The 23153-nt window shown below is 50.2% G+C and overlaps 1 protein-coding gene, 1 long non-coding RNA gene and 1 pseudogene across 4 annotated transcripts; 2 read left to right on the top strand and 1 right to left on the bottom strand.

Moving 5' to 3' along the window:
- Positions 1-877: 877 nt before the first annotated feature.
- Positions 878-21966, bottom strand: LOC139828828 (uncharacterized). Its single transcript, XR_011740821.1, has 3 exons — positions 21831-21966; positions 8773-8920; positions 878-1108 (listed from the first exon to the last, which is right to left on the bottom strand). It is a non-coding gene; the product is annotated as an uncharacterized lncRNA (long non-coding RNA).
- LOC136106443 (olfactory receptor 14J1-like) lies at positions 13566-14522 on the top strand (annotated as a pseudogene).
- On the top strand, positions 19827-23104 carry LOC136106243 (uncharacterized). Of its 3 annotated transcripts, none has more exons than XM_065846489.2 (3): positions 19827-19997; positions 20629-22116; positions 22917-23104. In XM_065846489.2, exons 2-3 carry the CDS (start codon positions 20736-20738, stop codon positions 23069-23071), a joined length of 1536 nt encoding a protein of 511 aa, XP_065702561.1. In that variant the 5' UTR covers positions 19827-19997; positions 20629-20735; the 3' UTR covers positions 23072-23104. The 3 variants fall into 3 exon arrangements, with proteins under 3 accessions (XP_065702561.1, XP_065702563.1, XP_065702559.1); XM_065846491.2 differs by lacking the exon at positions 19827-19997 and adding an exon at positions 20015-20212 and having other exon boundaries at positions 20629-21324; XM_065846487.2 differs by lacking the exon at positions 19827-19997 and adding an exon at positions 20015-20212.
- Positions 23105-23153: the final 49 nt, after the last annotated feature.

The following is a 23153-nucleotide window of genomic DNA, read 5'->3' as shown; positions in this document are numbered from 1 at the left end:
CTTGAGGCAGTGGCCCACAAACATTAAACAGTCACGTATTGTAGTTTCAGTGCAGGTAGGACCTTCACACAGTGGTGGATTTGGCCAACAGAAACCTCTGTAAGGTTTACAAGGCAAAGAGGCAAGGTCTGCACTGGGAGCAGAGTAAACCTGGTGCATTGGGACAGGCTGCGATGTGACCGGCTGAAGAGTGCTGAGAAGGTGGCCCTGGCAGTTATTATGGTTCCATATGAACCAGTGGGCTTCCCACTTTGAAATGAGGATGGAGAAACTGCAGAAGGTCCAGAGGACCATCTGTCATGGTGGGGTTAGGGGCACATGAGCTTTGTGGAGCAACTGAGTCAATTTGGCCTCTTACTCTGCTGAAGGGGAGGCACAGGGTAGTCTAAAAGCAGGCGACACCTACTTGGAGAGATGATAGTGGAGGTAAACCTTTCTGTAGTGGCAGCTGGTGGGGGAGAAGCAACAGTCACAAACACCCTCCAGGCAGCTTTGAACTGAGCATTAGGAAAAACTGACCAGGGGGGTGGTGCTGCCCTGCAGCAGAACAGCCAGGGACTCTCGGTGATCTCCACCTTTGGAGGATTTCAGCTCACCAAAATGTCACCCAGTCTGACCCTGGGGTTGGTGATACCCTACCAGAGACTGCTTCATCAGTCCCTTTCCCAAAACCCCTTCCGTGAACCTGTGCCTTGCAGTGTGCTGCAGGAAACAGGTGTAGCTGAGGGTCTCTGCAGCGGAGGCTCATGGGGTGATTCAGGGTGACATTGTCCCGTGCTTAGGAGGTCTCCAGTCCCACTTTGATTCCTCTTTACGTTTCCTGGCCAGTGTCATTACCCATGTGGTGCTTTAAGCTGTGAAGAGAATCAAAACCAACTTCTTGATGAGGTTACTTTAATTTTCCATGTTGGAATGCAGGGTAGGAGATCAGAGCTTCCAGGATGTCTGCTGCACAGTTACAACTTCAGACACTGGAAATGCAGGTAAGATGTCGTGTCAGTGCACACCAGAGGTCAGAAGGAGAGGGTACCAGTCACAACACCACAAAAATTTTGCCTTCCTTTGTGCCTTTTCAGAAATCCAGGATCTTTATCTTGGCCTCCTTTCACTGAAAAAAAAAGAACTATTTCATTCCACCCCTCTTACCAAAATCAGGGAGCAAATATACAGAGCAGGCAGGATTTAAGGGCAATTCTGTTTAAGAGGTATATTCTTTAAATGATAACAGAGAGATAGCAGTGAAAGAAGAAGCACCATTCTAAGAACTTAATGCCAGAGGTGAATTACTAAAAACTATACATGCTTTGACAAGTAAGAATAACTGGTGGAAAGGAAATGAAAGACCTTTAGTTTATCATAATGAAAAATTAGCATTTTCCTCTTTCTTTTATTAGTGACAGCACCACTAATTCCAAAACACGCTTGAGAACTGCTTTGTTTTTCCTTGTCTCCAAAGCTCATCCTGCTCAGACCTGGAAAGGACTACTGCAAATTTCTGCAAACCACATCTCTTCAGTCTTCTGTCACCCACACTATTTTGTTTTTTTCACCCCAGGACACTTCTCCCCATCCCTTCAGCACACTGCCAGCTCTCTGGTTTTCAGCTGCATGCAGTCAGGGTACTCCCTTCAGAGTCTTCTCTATGCGCTGATTCCATGTATATTGCATCATATTATGTACAGATCCATCCTTCTTCTGCAGAGCACCATTGACTGGGTAGTTTGCAGTTTTCCTGTTTCTTTCATGATTATTCACCTTCACTAGTCTTTTTTTTTTATTATTATTATTTTTTTCTTCTTCCTTTTTTTTTTTTTTAATTGTATGCATATCAAATGTTATCTGAAACAACAGTTATCCCCCACAGCTTCACCCATTTCCACTTGCTGTCAGAGATATTTACCCTCTTGAAGTACCTATTGTATGAAGCTGGTCCATATATGGAAATCCACTTCAGTGCTGCATGTTCATTTGGATTAAAAATAAACACCAAAAACATGCTGAACTAGGCTTTTAAATTATTTCAAAGTGGCAGAGCAGATTAAATCCATAAATATTGAGACCCAAGTTATAAATAAAGAAGAAAACATAGGTATATACTGAACTCACAGCCCACAGTACATTTTTTTTGGTTGGTTCTGAGGGTAACTGGGTTTCTTGACCCTACTCTGCACAGATCATCATAAAAAGAGAGCTGTTTTGTAACAGATGGTCTGAAGGCCCTGTTATGGCCAGGAAAGCTCACCATGAGCTCTAGAGGCAGTGAGGATAATTATAAGAAGAACCAGGAAGATCCAAAATGCTCAAGGCCTCTTCTGAAAAGTCACTGGCCCTCAGCAGCAGTGACTGGTCATGTCTAGATCTGGGAGAGGGGGTTGGAGGATGTCAATGAGAAACGAGGGAAGGACTGATGGCTTTAGCGAATCTTTGAAACCATGTCTGAAACCAGCAAAGGAAAACAGTTGATGTCTACAGGTGAAAGAGGAAAAGGTTTCTCCTAGAGGTACAGCAGGAAGGAGGGCCCCTCCTGTGCCAATCAGCAATTATAAAGATGTTTCCAGTGGGAATGCCTGCTGCTGGGGTGGCTGTTCTCAGTCTTCCACATTAATTCACCTTGCATCCTTGGATGCAGCTTCAGTCCCGTGGATGGGTAAGAGTGTAGTTTGCTCAAGTAACCATGACTTGATCCCCATCCACGGGGGGCTGATCTCCTCCAGAGTCCTTCCTCAAAGCTCAAAGGCCTGGGAGACCTGCCTGTTGGTAAATGAGACAAAGAGGTCACAGACTATCTCAGATCCATCTACACCTACTCTTACTAAATTCACCAGTGGTCCCACATTCTCTGTTTCTTCTTTAACTGTTTCTGATGTAGCAACAGCTCATCTTGGTTTCTGTTGCATTCACTTTCCATTTTCAACTGAATTTTCATAAGGATCACTGTTGTGCTTGGAAGATGTTGTCCTTGAAGACAAGGTGTATCCAGGCACATTATGAAAATGGTTCATCTGTTCCTTGACTGTGTCAACATGTGTGTGAGTAAAGACCCCAACTATGATGTTCTTCATATTCATTCAATGCCTGCAGACCTTGCCTCTCTGAATATATCTGATGACTGATGCCTCTGACTGATGGCACCAGGCAATGACACCCAGGCAGCAAATTGCAATTTCTGTGATTCTGTCTGGGTTGTCTGTCACATACCTGCCTCTGTTACCTGCCCTTAACACAATAAGCTCAGCTGCCCTTATTTTGGGCATCAACTTTTGTTTCAGTTGGCCAAAGGAAATTCCTAACAGCCTCAAAGATGATGCCCACAGATGTTGCCCTGTTTCTGTGAACTGCTCCATTTCTTCTCTTGGAGAACAGGAGAGGTACCTGAGGACTGGAGGAAGCCAGTGTCACTCCAGCTCCAGGGAGTTAAAGGATTTCCTATCTTTCAGTACTCTGCCTAATTCTGTCATTGGTCAACTCCATAACTGTGTTTATTTTATAATTTCATTTCTGTCTAAAACACTGTTTGCATGGTTATGTCTTGTGGAAGGTGAACCTCATTGGTGGTAGGTTGTACTTGGCATATAACTGAGGAGCATGTTTTATTTTAATGTTGGATCTTGTAAGTTTTCTTCTGTTTGCTTAAAAACAAAGAAAAATGCCTCTTTGCCTGTGTGCAGCAAGGTCTCTAAGATGACCAGGTGGGAGCTTGTGCAAAGGAGCTGTAACATGCAGCTGCAGACTGCAGTGGAGGAGTCTGATGTAAGGAAAAGGGGTGCAAGTCCCAGGTGGCCAACGAGAGATGGGGTTGGGGAGGTATGGAGCAAGGTTGTCCACAATGTCAGACCTCAAGGGACAGATTCTCCAGCCAGTCCAGACCACCTTAGGAGAGACCCTCGAACAACATCATTCAGATAATGCTGCAATCACCTCTTCTCTAAACTGAAAAATAATAAACTATACCCTTCATCAAAAAATGTCATTTTTATTAGAAGGTCTTTGAAATAGTTCTCCTTAACTGCAGCAGAAAACCTCTCTAATTAACTGTACAAGACCAGAAGAAAAATACCAGAAGAGACATGGTTTGTTAGGACTTTCTTCACCGTAATGAGCCCCATGGTACATTTGGTGCCTAGTCCTTGAACCTCATGTGCAATCAAGGAGATTGCATAAACCTTTCCAGAAGTCGAAGTCAGAAGAAATAAAATACTGTATTAATGAGTTCCACAGAGGGCCAATACCACCAAAGCCTCCCCAGGGACTCGTTAGAGCAGATAATTGGAGGCCATGATGGCAGATAGGCAAAGGTAATGTGCAGGCAGTTCAGATGCTGAGAAAACCCTGGTTTCATTTGATGAAGCACAGTGGTCAAGCCCTGACCCCCAGCCCCTGGGAAGGCAGATCCTGTCCCTCACACATTGCTCAGGGCTTTTCCTGGGGCAGAGGGATATGTAGTGTGTGATGCTAAGTGAAGGACAATGGTGTGACAGTTCCCAGCCTTACTGGGGGTTGCAAGAAGGCCATGAGGTGCCCCCAGTGCCTGAGGACATGTCTCCTCATAGGCCTTGGTAGCGGAGATGACTGCCATAGCCAAGGGGATGAAAACTTGGGTCCTCTTGGTGACGTCCAGCCTTGCCAGAGCCCCTTACTATCTCCACCACAGGTTGTCCTATATTGTCTCAGAGGTACTTCTGTTTCCCTGTAGGCTGTAGACACCCATCTCACTTCCTCACCTTGCTGTCCCCCTGGTATTTCCGTGTGTTCACCGTCAGCCTTCTTGTGGCCTATCACCTGCCCAGAGAGAAGTAACCTCACCATGATCTTCCAGGCTTTCAGTTCCTCAGATATACATGACCAAGCCCTGTGCCTGCTGCTGTCTTATCTTGTGCTCAGGCAGAAGAGACATGACAACCAAAATAACAGCCCCTTCCTGGAGAGAGCCCAGATCCTTTGGCAGAGGGGAATCTCACAGTCAATGTGCCAACCAGATACTTTCTGCTGCCCTGTCAGAGACACTGGTAGTTGTGAGCTTGAAATCACATATTCCAGACAAGGGACTCATCAAGGGTTGACCTATCAGCTGTTTCAGAAAGAAGTGACCTCACAGTGCCTTTCCCAGCCATGTTCCTGCTGTTTGCCTGTCACCTCTAGAGGCAGAAGTGACTTCACATCCACCTCCACAGACATTGACTTCCTACTGGATTATGAGTTCCTGAAACACAACTGTCTGCATCACATTGTACCCAACCATCAACCCAACCTCCTTGTCCACTACATGAGCAGACAAAAGTAAGCTGGTTTCATCAAAGTTATCTAACAGATCTCCTACCCAGGTTTTGAGTGGAGAAAGGTTCCTCAGGAATTGCTGTATATACACTGCTGCATTTTCTATCTCTGCTTCTGCCTTTTTTTTTTCTTCCTCTGTCTTTTCTGTCTTCAAAGAGCTCTAGAAGGAAAAGATTAATGGAATCCTAGAATACCGCAGGTTGGAAGAGACCCCTGAATACCACTGTGCTGGGTCTGGCTGGAATCACAGAATGAAAGAATAGCTGAGGTTGGAAGGGACCTTAGGAGATCACCTAGTCCAACCCACCTGCTAAAGCAGGTTCACCTACAGTAGATCACACAGAAATGTGTCCAGGCGGGTTTTAAATGTCTCCAGAGAAGGAGACTCCACAACCACTCTGGGCAGCCTGTTCCAGTGCTCTGGCACCCTCAAAGTAAAGAAGTTTCTCATATGGTAGGATGGTCATACAGAAAGATCTGGACCAGCTGGATCGTTGGGCTGAGGTCAGTTGTATGAGGCTTAACAAAGCCAAGTGCTGGGCCTGGCAGTTGGGTCATAACTGCCCGAGGCAGCGCTACAGGTTCGGGGAAGAGTGACTGGAAAGCTGACTGGCAGAGAGGGATCCGGGGGTATTGATTGACAGCAGCTGAACATGAGCCAGCAGTGTGACCAGGTGGCCAAAAAGGCCACCAGCATCCTGGCTTCTATCAGGAATAGTGTGGCCAGCAGGACTACAGAAGTGATTGTGCCACTGTGCTGGGCACTGGTAAGGCTGCACCTTGAATCCTGTGTTCAGTTTTGGGCCCCTCATCATAAGAAGGACATTGAGGTACTAGAGAGAGTGCAGAGGAGGGCACCGAAACTGGTGAGGGGCCTGGAGCACCAGTGTGATGAGGAGCGGTTGAGGGAACTGGGCCTGTTTAGCCTGGAGAAAAGGAGCCTGAGGGGAGACCTTATTGCTGTCTACGACTGCCTGAAAGGAGGTTGTAGCATGGAAGGTGTTGGTCTCTTCTCCCAAGTAGCAAGTGATAGGACAAGACGAAATGGCCACAAGTTGTGCCAGGGGAGGTTTAGATTGGAAATTGGGAAAAAATTCTTCACAGAAAGGGTTGTCAGGCATTGGAACAGTCTGTCCATGGAACTGGTGGAGTCATCATCCCTGGAGGGGTTTAAAAGGCCTTTAGACTAAGTTCTTAAGGACATGGTTCAGTGTTAGACTTAGATAATGGTTAGACTCCATGATCCTGAGGGTCTCTTCCAACTGAATACACCCCAGGTACCAATGGTACCAAGAGCACATTGCTGACTCATGGTCAACCTGTTGTGAACTAGAACTCCCAGGTCCCTCTCCACAATGCTGCTTTCCAGCAGGTCAACCCCTCACCTGTACTGGTGCCTGGGGTTATTCCTCCCCAGGTGCAAGGCCTTACACTTGCCCTTGTTGAATTTCATCAGGGACAATGACACTGGCCAGCCTTCTCAGTCACCATGACAACAAAAGCCTTCTCAATATCCCACACTTCCAGAGGTGTGCCCAGGTCCTCAGGACAGTTCAGAAGAGAACCAGAAGTGATTTCTTCCCACAGGCCCAACATTCCAACGGGCTCTTTTTGCAGTTCACAACTTTCCTGAATGTTTTTTAGTGATTCCCTGCCCCTAAAATTTCTCCTCCACAGGCTGTAGATGAGGAGGTTTAGCAGGTGACTGAATATGGTGTTGAAAAGGGGCTTTTTCAAACTATCTACCCAATCTCTCTCTCTCTCTTTCTCTCTCTCTCTATCTCAGAAAAGATGTTCTGGTCATCCCACTGACAACAATGAGGGAAAAGAGTATCAGTAGTGAGGTGAGAATCTCCAAGAAGGGCAGCAGGAATGACTCCAGCAACTACAGGATTGTCAGTCTCACTTCTGTGTCTGGCAAAATTATGGAGAAAATTATTATGAGAGTTATGAAAAATCACATGAGAGACAACACATTCATTGGTCCCAGCCAGCATGGGTTTATGAAGGGAAAGTCCTGCTTAACAAACAGGATAAAAAAGATATCAAGCTACAGGAAAGTGTCCAGAAGAGGGCCACAAAGGTGCTGAAGGTTTTGGAAGGGAAGCTGTATGAGGAGCAGCTAAAGTCACTGGGTTTGTTCGGCCTTCATCAGAGATGAAGAGGAGATGAAGAGGAGACATCATCACAGTTACAGCTTCCTCACAAGAGGAGGAGGAAGGGTAGCCACTGATCTCTCCAGCAACCAATGGCAGAACCCAAGGGAATGGCAGCAAGATGTGCCAAGGGAGGTTTAGGTTGGACATTAGGAAAAGATTCTTCACCCAGAGGGTGCTGGAGCACTGGAACAAGCTCCTCAGGGAGGCAATCATGGCCCCAAGCCTGACAGTGTTCAAGAAGAGTCCTCAGTCCTTTCATCTTGAGGAAATAACAGCTGACACATGTTGCAACTGCTCACATGACCCAATGATTTTTCCAGGTCAGTCACCCCATATTCCCCTTGAGGACTTTGATGACTTTGGCATTAAGTGGAAGGAGACTAAAACAATATGTAGACAACTCTGGACGTTTCTGGAGGTCCTTGGGCATGGCTGGGGACACAGGTCTTTATAGGACAGCTTCCAGATGTGCCAACTGCAGTGACAGTCATGTGAATTTGTTACTCACGAAGCAGGAAGAGCTGGTCATGGATGTGAATAACAGTGTCAGCCTTGGCTGTTGTGACCATGAAATAGCAGGGTCTGACCTCCGAAGGGCAAAGAGAATAGCAGACTTCTGTATCGGGTTTGCATGTCAAGGTTTTGTTAGTGGGGTGCCCCAGGGGCAGCTTCTGTGAGATTCTTCTTCTTCTGTGAGAAGATTCTAAAAGCTTCCCATACATCCAACAGAACCAACATCAGATGCCTCCAAGACAAACCCACTGCTGGCCAATCCGAGCACATCGGCAATGATGGTAGCACCTCTGCAACAACATATTGAAGAAGGAGGATAAAAAACAAAACCTGCTGTGAAACAGCAGCTCAAGAGAAGAGTGAGAATATGTGAGAGTAAAAACTCTGCAGACACCAAGGTCAGAGGAAAAGGAGGGGCAGGATGTGCTCCAGGGACCAGAACGGAGATTCCACTGCAGGTCATGGTGAAGGCCATGGTGAGGCAGGTTGTCTTCTGTAGCTCATGGAGTGAGTCATCCAGAGCAAGAGTGTTCAGCCACCTGCAGGTCTGAGAGAAAGGGTTGGGGAGGATGCCAGTGAGAAGCAAGGGGATGGCTGATAGCTTTGACGAACCTTAAATATCATGTCTGAAACCAGCGAGAAAACAGTTGATGTCTGCAGGTGAAAGAGTGGGAAGAGATTTGTCCTAAAAGTATAGCAGGAAGGCCCCTCCTGTGCAAATCAGGGATAATAAAGATGTTTCCATCTTGTGTGCATGCCTCAGTCTGGCAGATGTGGAATGCCCACTGCTGGGGGTGGCTGTGCTCAGTCACCCACATGAGCTCACCTTGCTGACCAGGACCCTTGATGAAACCTCTCCGGTCCCATGAATGGGTAAGAGTCTAGTTTATTCAACCCCTGGCTTGAAACCCAGCGCCCACAGGATATTGTCCTCCAGAGTCCTGTCTCAAAGCTCGAAGGCCTGGGAGACCTGCCTGTTGGTAAATGAGAAAAAGAGGTCACAGACTATCTCAGATCCACCTACACCTACTCTTACTAAATTCACCAGTGGTCCCACATTCTCTGTTTCTTCTTTAACTGTTTCTGATGTAGCAACAGTTCATTTTCATTGTCATTGCATTCCCTTCCTGTGTTCAACTGAGTTTTCATAAGGATCTGTGCTGGTTTGATTTAAAAGTAGTTAATTTTCTTCGTGCATTTAGAAATCTTTCTTTTTCATAGCTAGCACAGTCATTATTTGGACTTGGTTTGAGAACAAGAGAAAACACCCCAGCACAGAGTTAAAGTTTTTAATTGCTCTGGTCTGAGAGATTCTGAGCGCTCTGCCCACTGGTGTGAGGCATCAAGGAAGGGGGGCAGAGCTTGACTGACATCCAGACTGATCAATAAGAGTATTCCAGCCCATTAGTGTCATGCTTCATACTTAAAGAGAATTGTGGCCTTCCGGTTTCTCTTTTTCTCTCAGACATTTCTTGCACTTGCTTTTTCACTCTTTTTGTCAGAGCCAGGGGAGTTTGGATTGGGGTGTTTAGTTCGGCCCTTTGTCGTTTTACAGAGGCCTCTGAGCCTTTCTGCCTTTTTCCATTCTTTGGGATCAGCTGCTTGGGACTGGGGTGTTGCTTCCTGGGACTGGCTGCTTAGTGTGGACAGAGTTCGTGAGCAATAGCCTCGTATATCTTTTATTTCTATTTTATATATATATTTACTAGTTGTGTATTAGTATTTTGTTATTTGATTAAACTGTGTTTATCTCAATCCAAGTTTCTCCCCTATTGGGGGCAAGGGGGAAGCGGTGAGTGAGTGGCTATCGTTGCTGGATTGCTAGTTCAGGTTAAACCACGACAGGATCATTGCTGTGCTGGAAGGATGTTATTCTTGAAGACAAGACACATCCAGGCACATTGGGAAAATGATTGGTCTGTTCCTTGGCTATATCATCATGGGTGTGATTAAAGACCCCAGTGTGATGGGCTTTGTGTTCGTGCAATGCTGCAGCTGTTGGGTAGACGAGGGACAGGCCTTGCCTCTCTGAACACATCTGATGACTGATGCCTCTGATTGATGGCACCTGCCAATGGCACGCAGGCAGCAAATTGCAACCCCTGTGTTGTCATCTGAGGTGTCTGGCACACACCTGCCCTGAATGGGAATGACTTTTCTGTAAATCCTCTGCTGCTCCTGCAAGCCCTGGCATCTCATGTAGCTCTGTGGACCTTGATTTGAACTAAACTGAATAGGTACCCTGAGTGCTGTAAGGCAGTGGGAGGTTGAGAATGAGGCAACTGCCAATATAGCCAGTCATGATCTAGTAAAAACACCAGATGAAGAGAGGCACTGAGCTCTCCCTATGGCACGTGATTCAAATCATTCACATGAACACCTCTATATGCTGCCCTGAACATGATGAGTAGGGAAAAGCTCAGTTGACCTTATTTTGGGCATAAACTGTTGTTTCAGTTGGCCAGAGGAAATTCCCAACAATCTCCAAGAGGATGCCCTCAGATTTTGCTATGTCTGTATGAACTGCTCCATTTGAATTTGCAGGTACCTGCACTAATCTTAGACCACCTCTGGCATGCCACATGTCACCAGACATTTTTATCTGAGCACCTCACTCCTGACCTCCATCTCCATTAATTAGCAGGGGAGCTTAGAAAAGGAGATCACATGCAGGTGCCTATTTTATGCCCACCTGAAGTGAGGCAAGAGGAATCCCAGCTCATGTGGGCTCCTGTCAGGCATGGGAGGGAACTGAGTGCATTTGAGCCCCAGGACTACAAACCCAGGCTGAGATGCCTTGATTGACTGAGATGAATTGCTTCCCTCAGTGGGGTAAAGGAGATCCCTCCATCTCCCTCTCTGGGTGTCCTCCCTAAACATGGTCCAAGAAAAGGTGTTTCCTGCATCTGACTCCTTTCATGATACAAGAAATGACGCTGCTGAAACTAAGAGTTCTTCCTCACCTGAGGGAGGGAACAGCAGTGATGACTTCAGCCTGTTTCACAGCAAGTTCCCCAGGACCCCTAAGGGCACCTGGAGGGAGCCCAAAGAGGACAGAGAAAATGCTGGTGAGCTGGGCTGGGCTCCTGGGACAGAGGGAGCTCATGGTAAGTGGCAGCGCTGCAGGGAGACAGCTCTGCCCAGGAGCAGCTCCTCTGCAAAGCACAGCAGGGCTGAGGGCTCTGCCTGCAGGTGCTAAGGAGAGACGAGTAAAGAAGAGAGAGATGGCAATCTGCAGTGGGAGGAGAGGTTAATTTCACTAGGGGAAAACTCTTCACAGCCCTTAATACTGTAAGTGTCTGTGTGTAGGGCAATACAGCTGTAGTTCCTGGAAAGATCTTCTAAAGCTGACATGTGCCACCGCTTATGGAACATGTCAAGAGGACTCAGAATTTCTCTAGTGTAAGGGAGAAGTGTGTGCTCCAGAGCAGGGATTTGCCACTAAACCATCAGAGGACTGGGTGTGATGGCTGCCTGCTCCCTGGGATGACTGCAGGTTGTGATGCTTGGTGTGCAGGCAGGGGTGCCCAGGGCTCTCTTGCAGAGCTTGGTCCCTACACCCTAGCCCTGTGTGCCAGGGCAGGGACTCTCTTGCTTGCCAGGGTCAGCACTCAACCTGCCCATGGAGATCTCATGGCAGAAGCTGTGGGTGGAAGGAGTGACCCGCAGCAGGACAGGGTCCTTCTGCTGTTCAGAGGATGCTGTGTGGTCCAGGGTTGCTTGAAGCTCCAGATTACCCTGAGACATATCTGTGGGGAGTTTTCAAGGGCAAGATAAAGGCAGGCACTACTGTGAAACTAACTAGCTTTCCTGAGTCTGTTTTTTGAAATACCTTTCTTTGGGGAACCTGTTTGGAAAAAATCAAAACTAGCTCTCATGCTTGAACAAGTAACTGAGACCACTGAGCTGTAACTTTGAATGGCCAGTAGGTCTGATAGGAGCCTCTTCACATGCCTTTAGCCAGTCCTCTCCCTGTGGACAGAGCTGGAGTCAACTCTACTGGACCCATTAGCCTTAGCCTGACCTGCCCTTTTCCACCTGCAAACAGGAAGATGTGTCCAGGCTGTGCCCTGCAAACAGGCTCATTTCTGTAGGACCAGAGTGAGTGTACAGAGGGTGGGATGAGGTCTGTGAGCACTGACAGGGAAAAGACATGGGACAGGGAAACACCAGGAGGAAAACATCCAGGCAGCAGGGACATGATCTGGGAAGGACAGCAAACAAAACCCAGAAATGCTGTGGGCGGGAGAAGACAGAAACCTCCATATGATGCCATCCAACTCAGAGCTCTTCCTCTGAGCAAGCCCCCTCACCTCCTCTCCCACCCAGCAAAGCCTCTTCCCTCAGGGCCGGGGCCTCCAAGGCATGAAACAGCTCCTCTGCAGCCAGGGCTCCAGTTCCTCTGCAGAGCACAGGAGCTGAGAGCAGCTGCCCGGCAATGTTGGTGTCTGGGAGGTGGCTGCACAGCTGGGGAAGGGTGATGCTGTCTGAGTGCCCGGCTGCCTCTGCCCTGGCCTCTCTCACACCCACCCTCACTGCATTTTCCTTCTTGTTCCACTGCTCTGTGTCACTGTTGTGATCTTGTTCTTGCTGTCAGACTCTCTGGGGATGGGAGTTTCAGCTGCAGAGTCACAGTGTGGGTCCTTTCCTGCAGATGTGTCCATGGGAACACGTGTCCCAGCTTTGCTCTGAGCTGTGGGGCTGTGGGCAATGCAGTCTGTGGGGCTGGGGAATTAGGTGAATCTCCTTGAATCAAATGCCATCATTGGGACACTTGGCTATCTCCTTAAGGTTTTCTTCCAAACCTGTTCTATAGTATATTTGTGTTATTTGAAAGCCCCACAGATAAGCACAGAGATGCTATGCAGAAAAAATGCTGTTTGTATTTTGAAATGTGCCAGGTGTGTCCTGGGTTAGAAATGGGGAGCTGTGATCTTAGGAAAGGGGGAGACATGTCATGGCCTGAGGTGGGTTCCTCTGTTCTCAGCAGTGCCTGGTGGCTTTTCAGGGTAACATTGGGAGTGTGATCAGTCTCCATCTCAGAAAGGTTCCAGCGCAAGGCAACTGAGAGTAAGACAGAGACAGAGCAGCTCCCTTCACTCTGCACTGGCCCAGAGGCATCCTCCTGCCTCACAGGGCTCACTCTGTTCTCCCTGGGTGAAGCTGAAATGATGAAGGTTTCTGACATCCAATAACAGTCTCCAGGGTGGGAGCAAAGAAGGAGCTGTAGAGACCCCAAACCTCTGAAACTGCCTTCTGCCATCTCGGTTCCTTACCACTGGGAGTGCAGATGCTGACAGGCCCCTCTGCACCAGGAGCAGGTTCATCCGACACAGCTGAACCCCAGGACTGGCCCCTGCCCCCTGTTCCCATGACCCCCCTGCTGCAGAACAGGGCTGACTCCTCGGCAGCCAGCGGGCACAAGCCCTGCTCCTCATGGCACCTCCAGCCAGCACCACCCAGGGCTCAGCCTCAGAGCTGAAGGAAGGTCTGGAAAAGGACAAGGGGGAGTGGAGCAGGGGAGGGTGTATGGGAAATGGCTTAGTTTTTGCTCAGGGAAGAAGTCTGCCCTAACTGTCTTTTCCTCCTATGACAGTGCTCCATGCCCAGAGGCAGCAAATGTCCAACAGCAGCTCCATCACCCAGTTCCTCCTCCTGCCATTCGCAGACACACGGGAGCTGCAGCTCTTGCACTTCTGGCTCTTCCTGGGCATCTACCTGGCTGCCTTCTTGGGTAATGGCCTTGTCATCACCACCATAGCTTGTGACCAGCACCTCCACACACCCATGTACTTCTTCCTCTTTAACCTCTCCCTGCTTGACTTGGGCTCCATATCCACCATTCTTCTTAAAGCCATAGCTAACTCCCTCTGGGACATCAGGGCCATCTCCTCTTCAGGATGTGCTATACAGGTATTTTTTTTCTTTTTCTGTGCTACTGCAGAGTATTCTCTCCTCACCATCATGTCCTACGACCGCTACATTGCCATCTGCAAACCCCTGCACTATGGGACCCTCCTGGACAGCAGAGCTTGTGTCCACATGGCAGCAGCTGCCTGAGGCAGTGCATTTCTCATTGCTGTCCTGCACACAGCCAATACATTTTCACTGCCACTCTGCAAGGGCAATGCTGTGGACCAGTTCTTCTGTGAAATTCCACAGATCCTTAAGCTCTCCTGCTCACAATCCTACTTCAGAGAATTTGGGCTTAGTGTGTTCAGTCTCTTCATAGCATTTGTTTGTTTTGTTTTCATTGTACTGTCCTATGTGCAGATCTTCAGGGCTGTGCTGAGGATCCCCTCTGAGCAGGGACGGCACAAATCCTTTTCCACGTGCCTCCCTCACCTGGCTGTTGTCTTCATGTTTGTCAGCACTGCTATGTTTGCCTACCTGAAGCCCCACACTATCTCCTCCCAAGCCCTGGACCTGGTGGTGGCAGTTCTGTACTCAGTGGTACCTCCAGTAATGAATCCTCTCATCTACAGCATGAGGAACCAGGATCTCAAGGATGCAGTATGGAAACTGATAACTGGATTTTTTTCTGCAGCAATAAGCTGTCCAAGACCTTCTGCATAGCAGTCATAGTGTAACTCATTGCAGGCACAGCCTGCGTTGTTAGTAGTAGTTGTAGTGATTTTACTTGTAATAACGTTGTTATCACCTTTGTTATTCACTACCTGCTTTTATTTTCTGACTGAATGGCTGTGTAAATGAGGAAATGTGCTCTCTGTGTATTTAAAGAAGTTTAAGTGTGATACAGGAAACTAACCAACTAACACTTAAAGTAACACTTAACACTTAAAAAGCTAACCCTTAACCCACATAGCAATTGCCTATCTTAGGGCTTTGCGTAACTTTATTGTATGAGAAACAGGAGTTCACTGATGACTTCACAGGCCTGCAAAGATAAAAAAAAAGCTAGCTGCATCCTTGGGTGAACTAGATAGCAGAAACTTGGGCACAGGACAGGAGATACGTCAGTTCTAACTAGCTCACCAGTTTGAGCTCCAGCCAACTCAGCACACTAGGCCAGAGGTAAAAGTGTACAGCCAAGAAGACCCCAGTTCACGATCACTGCACAGGCACACCAGGAGGGGCTGGAGGTGAAGACTATGGAAATTATTTCCCAGAACTCATTGTAGTAAAACTCATTGTAATAAGAACCACCTTCTCAGGGACAGGTTATGAATATGTATAGGCGTTCCTAGAATTTTCATGAATATGTAATACTTTACAGCATTTTAAAAAGTTAGCGGCCACTGAGCATTTGCCACACCTTGGAGGAATTATCACCGTGTGTGCCCAGCGCTGAATAAACATACCTTCTTTATAACCTCGCAGGTTGTAAAGTAATTTCCACGCCTCAAGCTCCCTACTGATACTTTTTGTTTTGTTTTGTTTTTATCCTGAAATGCTTCCTCTAAGGTTTTTTTGAGCTACAGGCACAGTTTCTGCATGCATGGGAAGAGGGGAAAAGAGTCCAGCATGGCAGCACTGACAGGAAGCACCAGCACTTGGTCTCTTGTTCTCTTCCACTCCCACATTGTCCTTCTGATCCCTTGGGTTGGTGCAAGGCCTGAGGGCTCTGGTCAAATGTGCAATAAAAAGCAGGGCCTCTGCCTGCAGGCTCTTGAAAGGTCAGCCTGACTCTGCAGAATTGGGTAGCAGCAAGGACCAGTCCCAGTTTCAAATTTGTCTGATGAAAGCACATCTAATGCAGAAAGGCCTATCAGCATCTGCACACCCAGGGGTAAGGAACAGGAGTAGTAAAGGCAGTTTCAGGTTTTTTTACAGCTCCCCCACCATTTCCCCTGAGGAATGTTCTTGGATGTCAGAAATCTTCAGCATTTCTGCTGCACTCACAGAGAACAGAGCGAGTTCTGCAAGGCAAGAGGATGGTCTGTGACTTAGTGCAGAGTGAGGGCAGATTGTTTGTCCCTCTCTCTTGTTCCCAGCTGACCTTTCAAACACAGAGGATGATCACACTCCCATGTTATCCTGAAAAGCCACCAGGCACTGATGAGAGCTGAGGGATCCACCTCACACCGCCACATATCTCACCATTTCCTAAGGTGTCAGCACCCCATGTGTAGTAAAGGACACACATGGATCATTTCATAAATCCAACACTCTGTTGTAGCATGACTGTGCTTCTCCATGGGGGTTTCAGATAACACAAATATCCTATAGGACAGGTTTGCATCCTACATTGAAGCTCACGTCATGAAAGGAAATCTCAAGGAAATAGCCAAGTATCCTAATGATGGCATTTGCTAAGGGGAGATTCAGCTTATTCCCCAGCGTCACAGGCTGCATTGCCCATAGCCCCAAAGGTCAGAGGAAAGCTGGGACACCTGTTCCCATGGACACACCTGCAGGAAAGGACCCACAAGATCAGGCTGTGACTCTGCAGCTGAAACTCCCTGTGCTCTGCAGAGGAACTGGAGCCCCGGCTGCAGAGGAGCTGGTTCATGCCTTGGAGGCCCCGGCCCTGAGGGAAGAGGCTTTGCTGGGTGGGAGAGGAGGCGAGAGGGCTGCCCAGAGGAGCGATTTGTGCAGGAGGGAATCATATGGATTTTTCTAAATTTTCTCTTCACAACATTTCTACTTTTAGTTTCCCCTCCTTCCCAGATGCTGCCCCTGCTGCCTGGAGGTTTTCCTCCTGGGAGGTGTTTCCCTGTCCCATGTCTTTTCCCTGTCAGTGCTCACAGACCCCATCCCACGCTCTGTACAGTCACTCTGGCCCTACAGAAATCTGACCATTTGCAGGGCACAGCCTGGACACAAGCTCCTGTTTGCAAGTGGAAAAGGAGATCTCAGAACAACCCTGATGATCTAGGAAAGGTGATGTAACTCAGAGTTACAGTTCAGGAGCTTAACAATCACAGAATGTCAGGGGTTGGAAGGGACCTGGAAAGCTCATCCAGTGCAATCCCCCCATGGAGCAGGAACACCCAGATGAGGTTACACGGGAAGGTGTCCAGGCGGGTTTGAATGTCTGCAGAGAAGGAGACTCCACAATCTCCCTGGGCAGCCTGGGCCAGGCTCTGACACCCTCACCAGGAACAAGTTTCTTCTCATCTTTAAGTGGAACCTCCTGTGTTCCAGTTTGCACCCATTGCCCCTTGTCCTATCACTGCTTGTCACCGAGAAGAGCCTGGCTCCATCCTCCTGACACTCCCCCTTTCCATATTGATCCCCATGAATGAGTCCCCCCTCAGTCTCCTCTTCTCCAGCTCCAGAGCCCCAGCTTCCTCAGCCTTTCCTCACACGGGAGATGCTCCACTGCCTTCAGCATCTTCGTGGCTGTACTGGACTCTCTCCAGCAGTTTCCTGTCCTTCTGGAATTGAGGGGCCACAACTGGACACGATATTCCAGGTGTGGTCTCCCCAGGGCAGTGTAGACGGGCAGGAGAACCTCTCTGACCTACTGACCACCCCCTTCTAACCCATCCCAGGTACCATTGGCCTTCCTGGCCACAAGGGCCCAGTGCTGGCTCATGGTCACCCTGCTGTCCCCAGGACCCCCAGGTCCTTTTCCCCTACACTGCTCTCTAATAGGTCATTCCCCAACTTATACTGGAACCTGGGGTTGTTCCTGCCCAGATTCAAGACTCTACACTTGCCCTTGTTCTATTTCATTAAATTCTTCCCCGCCCAGCCCTCCAGCCTGTCCAGGTCTCTGGATGGCAGCACAGCTTCCAGTGTCAGTCACTCCTCCCAGCTTGGTGTCATCAGCAAACAACTTGCTCACAGTCACTCTGTTCCCTCATTCAAGTTGTTGATGAATATATTGAATAGTACTGGTCCAAGTACTGACCCCTGAGGTACTGCACTAGATCCAGGCCTCCAACTGGACTCTGCCCCATTGACCACAACTCTCTGGCTTCTTCCCTTCAGCCAGTTCACAGTCCACCTGACTACCCGGTCATCCAGACCGCACTCCCTCAGTTTAGCTGTGAGGATGCTGTGCAGACAGTGTCAAATGCCTACTCAAGTCAAGGTAGATCACGTCCACCGCTCTGCCATCATCCATCCATCTTGTTATGTCCTCATAAAAGTCAATGAGGTTGGTCAAGCACGACTTCCCCTTGGTGAAGCCATGTTGACCGCCCCTAAATGACCCTCTTATCCCTGATGTGCCTTGAGATGGCACCAAGGATAAGTTGTTCCATCAGTTTCCCAGGGATGGAGGTGAGGCTGACCGGTCTAGAGTTACCCGGGTCCTCCTTCTTGCCTTTTTTGAACACAGGAGTGACATTTGCTTTCCTCCAGTTCCAGAAGTAACTTTCCCTCCAGGTTCCTGTTGGCCCTACTCCATCGGCCACACTCCTGCGACCCCGCCCTCTCTGACCACGCCCCTTTCCCTCCGCAGGCGCGGCACCAGACCCACCTCCTGGTACAACCCCTATGGACACCGAAACCCCTCCCCCCATGTCACGCGGGGGGTCACACCTTGTGTGGCTCCGCCTCCTTCACAGCCCTTGCAGCCCGGGCCACGCCCCCTTTTCTACCTCCCCCCCCCCCCTTTGAATCGCTCTATTGCTGGAAGTGGCACAGCACAGAGCCGGGGGCAGGCCCACGAAAGGGGTGGGGCCAGGGGAGGGGCGGGGCCAGATGGGAGGCGGGGAGAGAGATAGAGAGCGTGCAGGGACATGGAGCCTCTGAAGGCCTTTTTTTGACCAAGATCTGCGGGTTTTCACCCAAATTTAGCAGCAGTTTCCATGAGTTGCACCAGGTTTTCCGTGATTTCCCCAAATGTCCTCAGTTTTCCATAATCTTTCCCAAATTTCCCCATATTGTCTACTCGTTTTTCCCTGTTTTCCCCACAATTTCTTCACTTTTCCCTTGATGTCCCCAAGTTTCTCCCTTTTTCACCCAAATTTGCTTCCTTTTCCCCCAAAGTCCTCATTTTTCCCTGGGTTTTCCAAATTTTACCCCAATTTCCTCCAGTTTTCCCTGATTTTTCAGCTCTTCCCCTATTTTCCCTCGATTCCTTTGGTTTCTTCTCTAATTTTCTCCCAAATTTCTTCAGTTTTCCCTCTGATTTCCCTAATTTTTGACTATTTTCCCAAAAGTTTTCATCTCTTCAACCCCAAATGTCCTCATTTTCCCTGATTTCCCCTCATTTTTTCCAAAATTTTCTCCCAATATTCCTCAAAATTCCCAAATTTCCCCCAATATTCCCTAAATTTCTTTGTTTTCCTGCTATAATCCTCCCAATTTTCTTCAGGTTCCCCTTGATTTTCCTAAATTTCCACTATGTTCCTCCAAATTTGCTCCATTCCCCAAAAATTTCTCCAGTTCCCCAATTTTCCAAAATTTTCTTCCCATTTCCTCAGTTTTCCCCCAATCTCCCCAAATTTCTTAATTTTTCCCCTACTTTCTCCAAATGCCCCCCAATTTTCTACAAATTCCTTTTGCATTGCTCCGATTTCCTTGTTTTTTTTGCCCGATTTCTCATCAATTTTTACCTCATTGTCCCCAAATTTCCTTGTTTTTTCCCCAGATTTCATCCGAAATGTTCTCACTTTTCCACTGATTTCCCCAAATTCCACCAGTTTTCTCTCATTTTGTCCTAATTATCCCCGGAGTTTACCCAAATTTCCCCGATTTCTCCCCAATTCACTCCTGTTTTCCCCCCATTTTCACCGTTTTTTCCCATTTCTCCCCGGTTTTCCCTCACTTCCCGCCTGTCCCTTCCCTCCCGCCCTCACTTCCCGCACTGCGCATGCCCAGCTCCCGCCCGTACGTCCGCCCTTCCCCTCCTGCTCTCACTTTTACTTTCTGCGCATGCGCGCCGTGCCAAGAACCGCTTCCACGCATGCGCCGTCGTCTTTATGTCGCAACCGCGCATGCGCAGCGGCTTTCCGCCATTTTTCCAGTCGGCCGCCGCGGGAAAGCGCCAATTACCGCTCTTTACTAACTCTTCCTTCATTATTGAAGACCCTCTCCCCCTTAATTAAGCACTGGGTTTGGGTCGGGGTGAGGTTTTCAGCCCTCCGGAGGGAAATGGAGGAGCTGCGGCTGGGCTGGAGGTGGCGATATGAGGTAAAAAAGGCTCGAAACGGGCTGCAAATGGCGGGCTTGGGGGTCAGGCTGGACCTTCAGGGGCCTCCCGCTCAGGCCACGCCCCCTTGCGCGGGGCCCTCCCCGCTGTGCGAGCGTACCCGGGGCGGCTCCTCCCACAATTCTTTGCGGCGCCCTCGACCTTTCCCGCCGCCCCCCCCCGGGTTCTCTGGTCGCCATGGAGACGGGAGAGGCAGGTGCTGCGGGGAATTGTGGGAAAGAGGGGCGTCTGTGGGGCGCTATGGGGCGCTGGGAGGTCACTCGGGGGCACTTGGTGGGCCTAGGAGCCACATGTGGGTCCTTGGAGGGCATTTGGGGGTCTCTATGGGGAACTGTAGGCGTCCCGGGGTGTGGGGGGGGTGTCTGTGGGACTCTTATGGGTCACTCTGGGGCTGGGGGGCTCTGTGAGTCACTTATGGGTCGCTCTGGGTCATTTATGGGTTGCTATGGGGCTCTTGGTGTCACTTGTGAATCTATATGGGGCACTTATGTGTCAGTATGAGGCACTTGGGGCGATCTGTGGGACACTTATGGGTCCCTGTGGGAGCACTGGGGTTGATCTGTCGGTCCCTATGGTGCAGCTCCTCCCAACCTCCCCACTCTCTCCCCCCAGGTCCCTCTGACCCCATCGAGGTCGAGGTCAAGTTCGCAGTGGGGCCCAAGGTGGAGGCGGCACTGGCGGCACTTCTGGCTGGTGGGCTGCCCCACACTCTGCCCCACATGCTACCCCCAAGCCCCCCCTTCCGCGACTGCTACTTTGATGGCCCCGGTGCACCCCTGGGCTTGCGAGACGTGTGGCTGCGGCATCGGCAGGGACAGGGCTGGCAGCTCAAGCTGCCCCATAATGACCCACATGGGACTGGCAATGACCCACAAGTGAGCAACAGCAACCCACAAATGGCAGAGATTGACCCACGAATGGCTGGGAGCACTCCACAAGTGAGCAACAGCAACCTAGAAGTCACTGGAAGTGACCTACAAGTGACTGAGGGTGACCTTGAAGTGACGCACAGCGACCCACAAGTGGGTGAGAGTGGCCCACACGTGACTGACAGTGACCTACCAGTGGCTGAGAGTGACGCACAGGTGAGCCAGAGTGACCTGCAGCCCCATAGAGACCCACAAATGACCCACAGCGACCTACAAGTGGCTGACAGTGACATACAAGTGACCTACGGCAAACCACAAGTGGCTGAGAGTGACCTACAAGTGACTGAGATTGACCCACAGGTGACCCAGAGTGGCCTACATGTGATTAATGAAGATGCACAAGTGACCTGCAGTGACCCACAGCTGCCCAACAGCAACTGTGAGCCCCCGCAGAACCCCCCCAAACCCCATAGTGACCCCAAATCACCCCATACTGACCCCCAACTGCCCCATAAACCCCCTGAGCTGCCCCATACTGACCCCCAAGTGCCCCATAAGCCCCCTGAGCTGCCCCGTATCCCCCCCAAACCACCCTATACTGACCTCCATATACCCCATAGCAACACCAAGCCATCCCATAACAACCCCAGACTGCCCCATAGTGACCCCCAAGTGGCCCATATTGATCCCAAATCCCCCTATCGTGACCCCCAAGTGCCCCATACCACCCCCAGCCCACCACATACTGACCCCCAAGTGCCCTGTACTGACCCCAAACTGCCCCATGACCTCCCCAGATCACCTCATAGTGCCCCGCAAGTGTCCCATAGTCCACCCAAACCACCTCATACTGAGCCCCAACCACTCCATATTTCCCCACAACCGCCCCATGTCCCCCCTCAAGTACCCCATAGCGCTGCCCGCATGCCGCCCAGCACCGCGTACCGCGAGCTGTGGGGCGACCAGCAGGTGCTGCCCACGCTCTGCTCCATCCTGGGGGTCCCGTCATGTCCGTGGAGCAGCGTGAGCGCCGCCCTGCGTCCCCTGGGCCTGCGCCCCACGGCGTCCTTTGTCACATGGCGCCGGGGGGCAGGGCTGGGGGCGGGGCTGAGGGTGGAGCTGGACCAGACGGACTTCGGGTATGGGCTGGGTGAGCTGGAGCAGCTGGTGGGGACCCCGGGGGACATCCCAGCAGCCAGAGACACTGTGGAGGGGCTGTGCAGGGTGCTGGGTGAGCCTGCAGGGGGCACTGTGGGGCACTTGGGATCACTATGGGGCCACTATGGGGCAGTTTGGGGACCCTGTGGGGGATTATGGGTCACTATGGGGCTGTGCAGGGCGCTGGGTGAGACTCCGGGGGCGCTGTGCAGCAGCTATGGGTCACTGTGGGGCTGTTATGGGTCACTATTGGGCGCTTTTGATCAGTGTGGGGCAGTTTGGGGGATATGGGGCAATTGGGGGGCACTTGGGGATCTCTATGATTCACTTATGGGTCTCTATGGGGCACTGGGGAGTCACTATGAGGCAGCTTGGGGTCATTACAGGGCGGCCTGGGGGGTTTATGGGGCACTTGGGGGCATTTATAGGGCACTTATGGGTCCCTGTGGGGCATTTATGGGTTTCTATGAGGCACTTGGAGGTCACTGTGAAGCAGTTTGGGGGATGGGTTATCAGGCAACTGTGGGTAACTATGGGGGATTTATGGGTCACTATGTGGTGGTTTGGGGGGGATATGAAGGTTTATGGGTCACTGTGGGGCAGTGCCAGGTGCTGAGTAAGACTGTAACGGGCACTGTGGGGGTTATGGGGCAGTTATAGGGCACTAGGGGGAATCTGTGGGACACTTAGGGGTCACTATGGGGCAGTTTGGGGGATTTTGGAGGGTCTATGGGGCACTTTGGGGTTGCTATGGGGCACTTATGGGCTGCTGTGAGGCAGTTGTGGGGGTTAAGGGGCAGGTTTAGGTCTCTATGGGGCACTTGTGGGTCCCCAACTCTGACCCCGTGTCCTTCCCTCCCCCCGTGACCCCAGGGGCAGAGCCCGAGCACCGCATCCCCGGCAAACTGAGCGTGTTCCTGTCCCGGCGCCGCCCCCGCTACTTCCGGCTGCTGCGGGGGGCAGGGCGGCTCGAGGAGGTGGGGCCTGAGCTGGGCGGGGCCGTGGAGATCCCGCCCCTCACGGAGTAACCCCGCCCACAATAAACAGTGTTCTGGACAAGGCGTGGTGCTGCATTTCTGCCAGGTTTCCACCCCGACATGGGAGGTGAAG

This window comes from Patagioenas fasciata, chromosome 11, assembly GCF_037038585.1.
Source record: "Patagioenas fasciata isolate bPatFas1 chromosome 11, bPatFas1.hap1, whole genome shotgun sequence".
Lineage (NCBI taxonomy): Eukaryota > Metazoa > Chordata > Aves > Columbiformes > Columbidae > Patagioenas > Patagioenas fasciata.
Note: the sequence above shows the minus strand (reverse complement) of the source record. Positions and strands in the feature narration are given on the sequence as shown.

Coding starts and splice junctions, on each gene's coding strand:
- LOC136106243 (XM_065846487.2), top strand. Junction 22,117..22,916: donor GGGGCTGTGCAGGGTGCTGG/GTGAGCCTGCAG, acceptor CCGTGACCCCAG/GGGCAGAGCCCGAGCACCGC.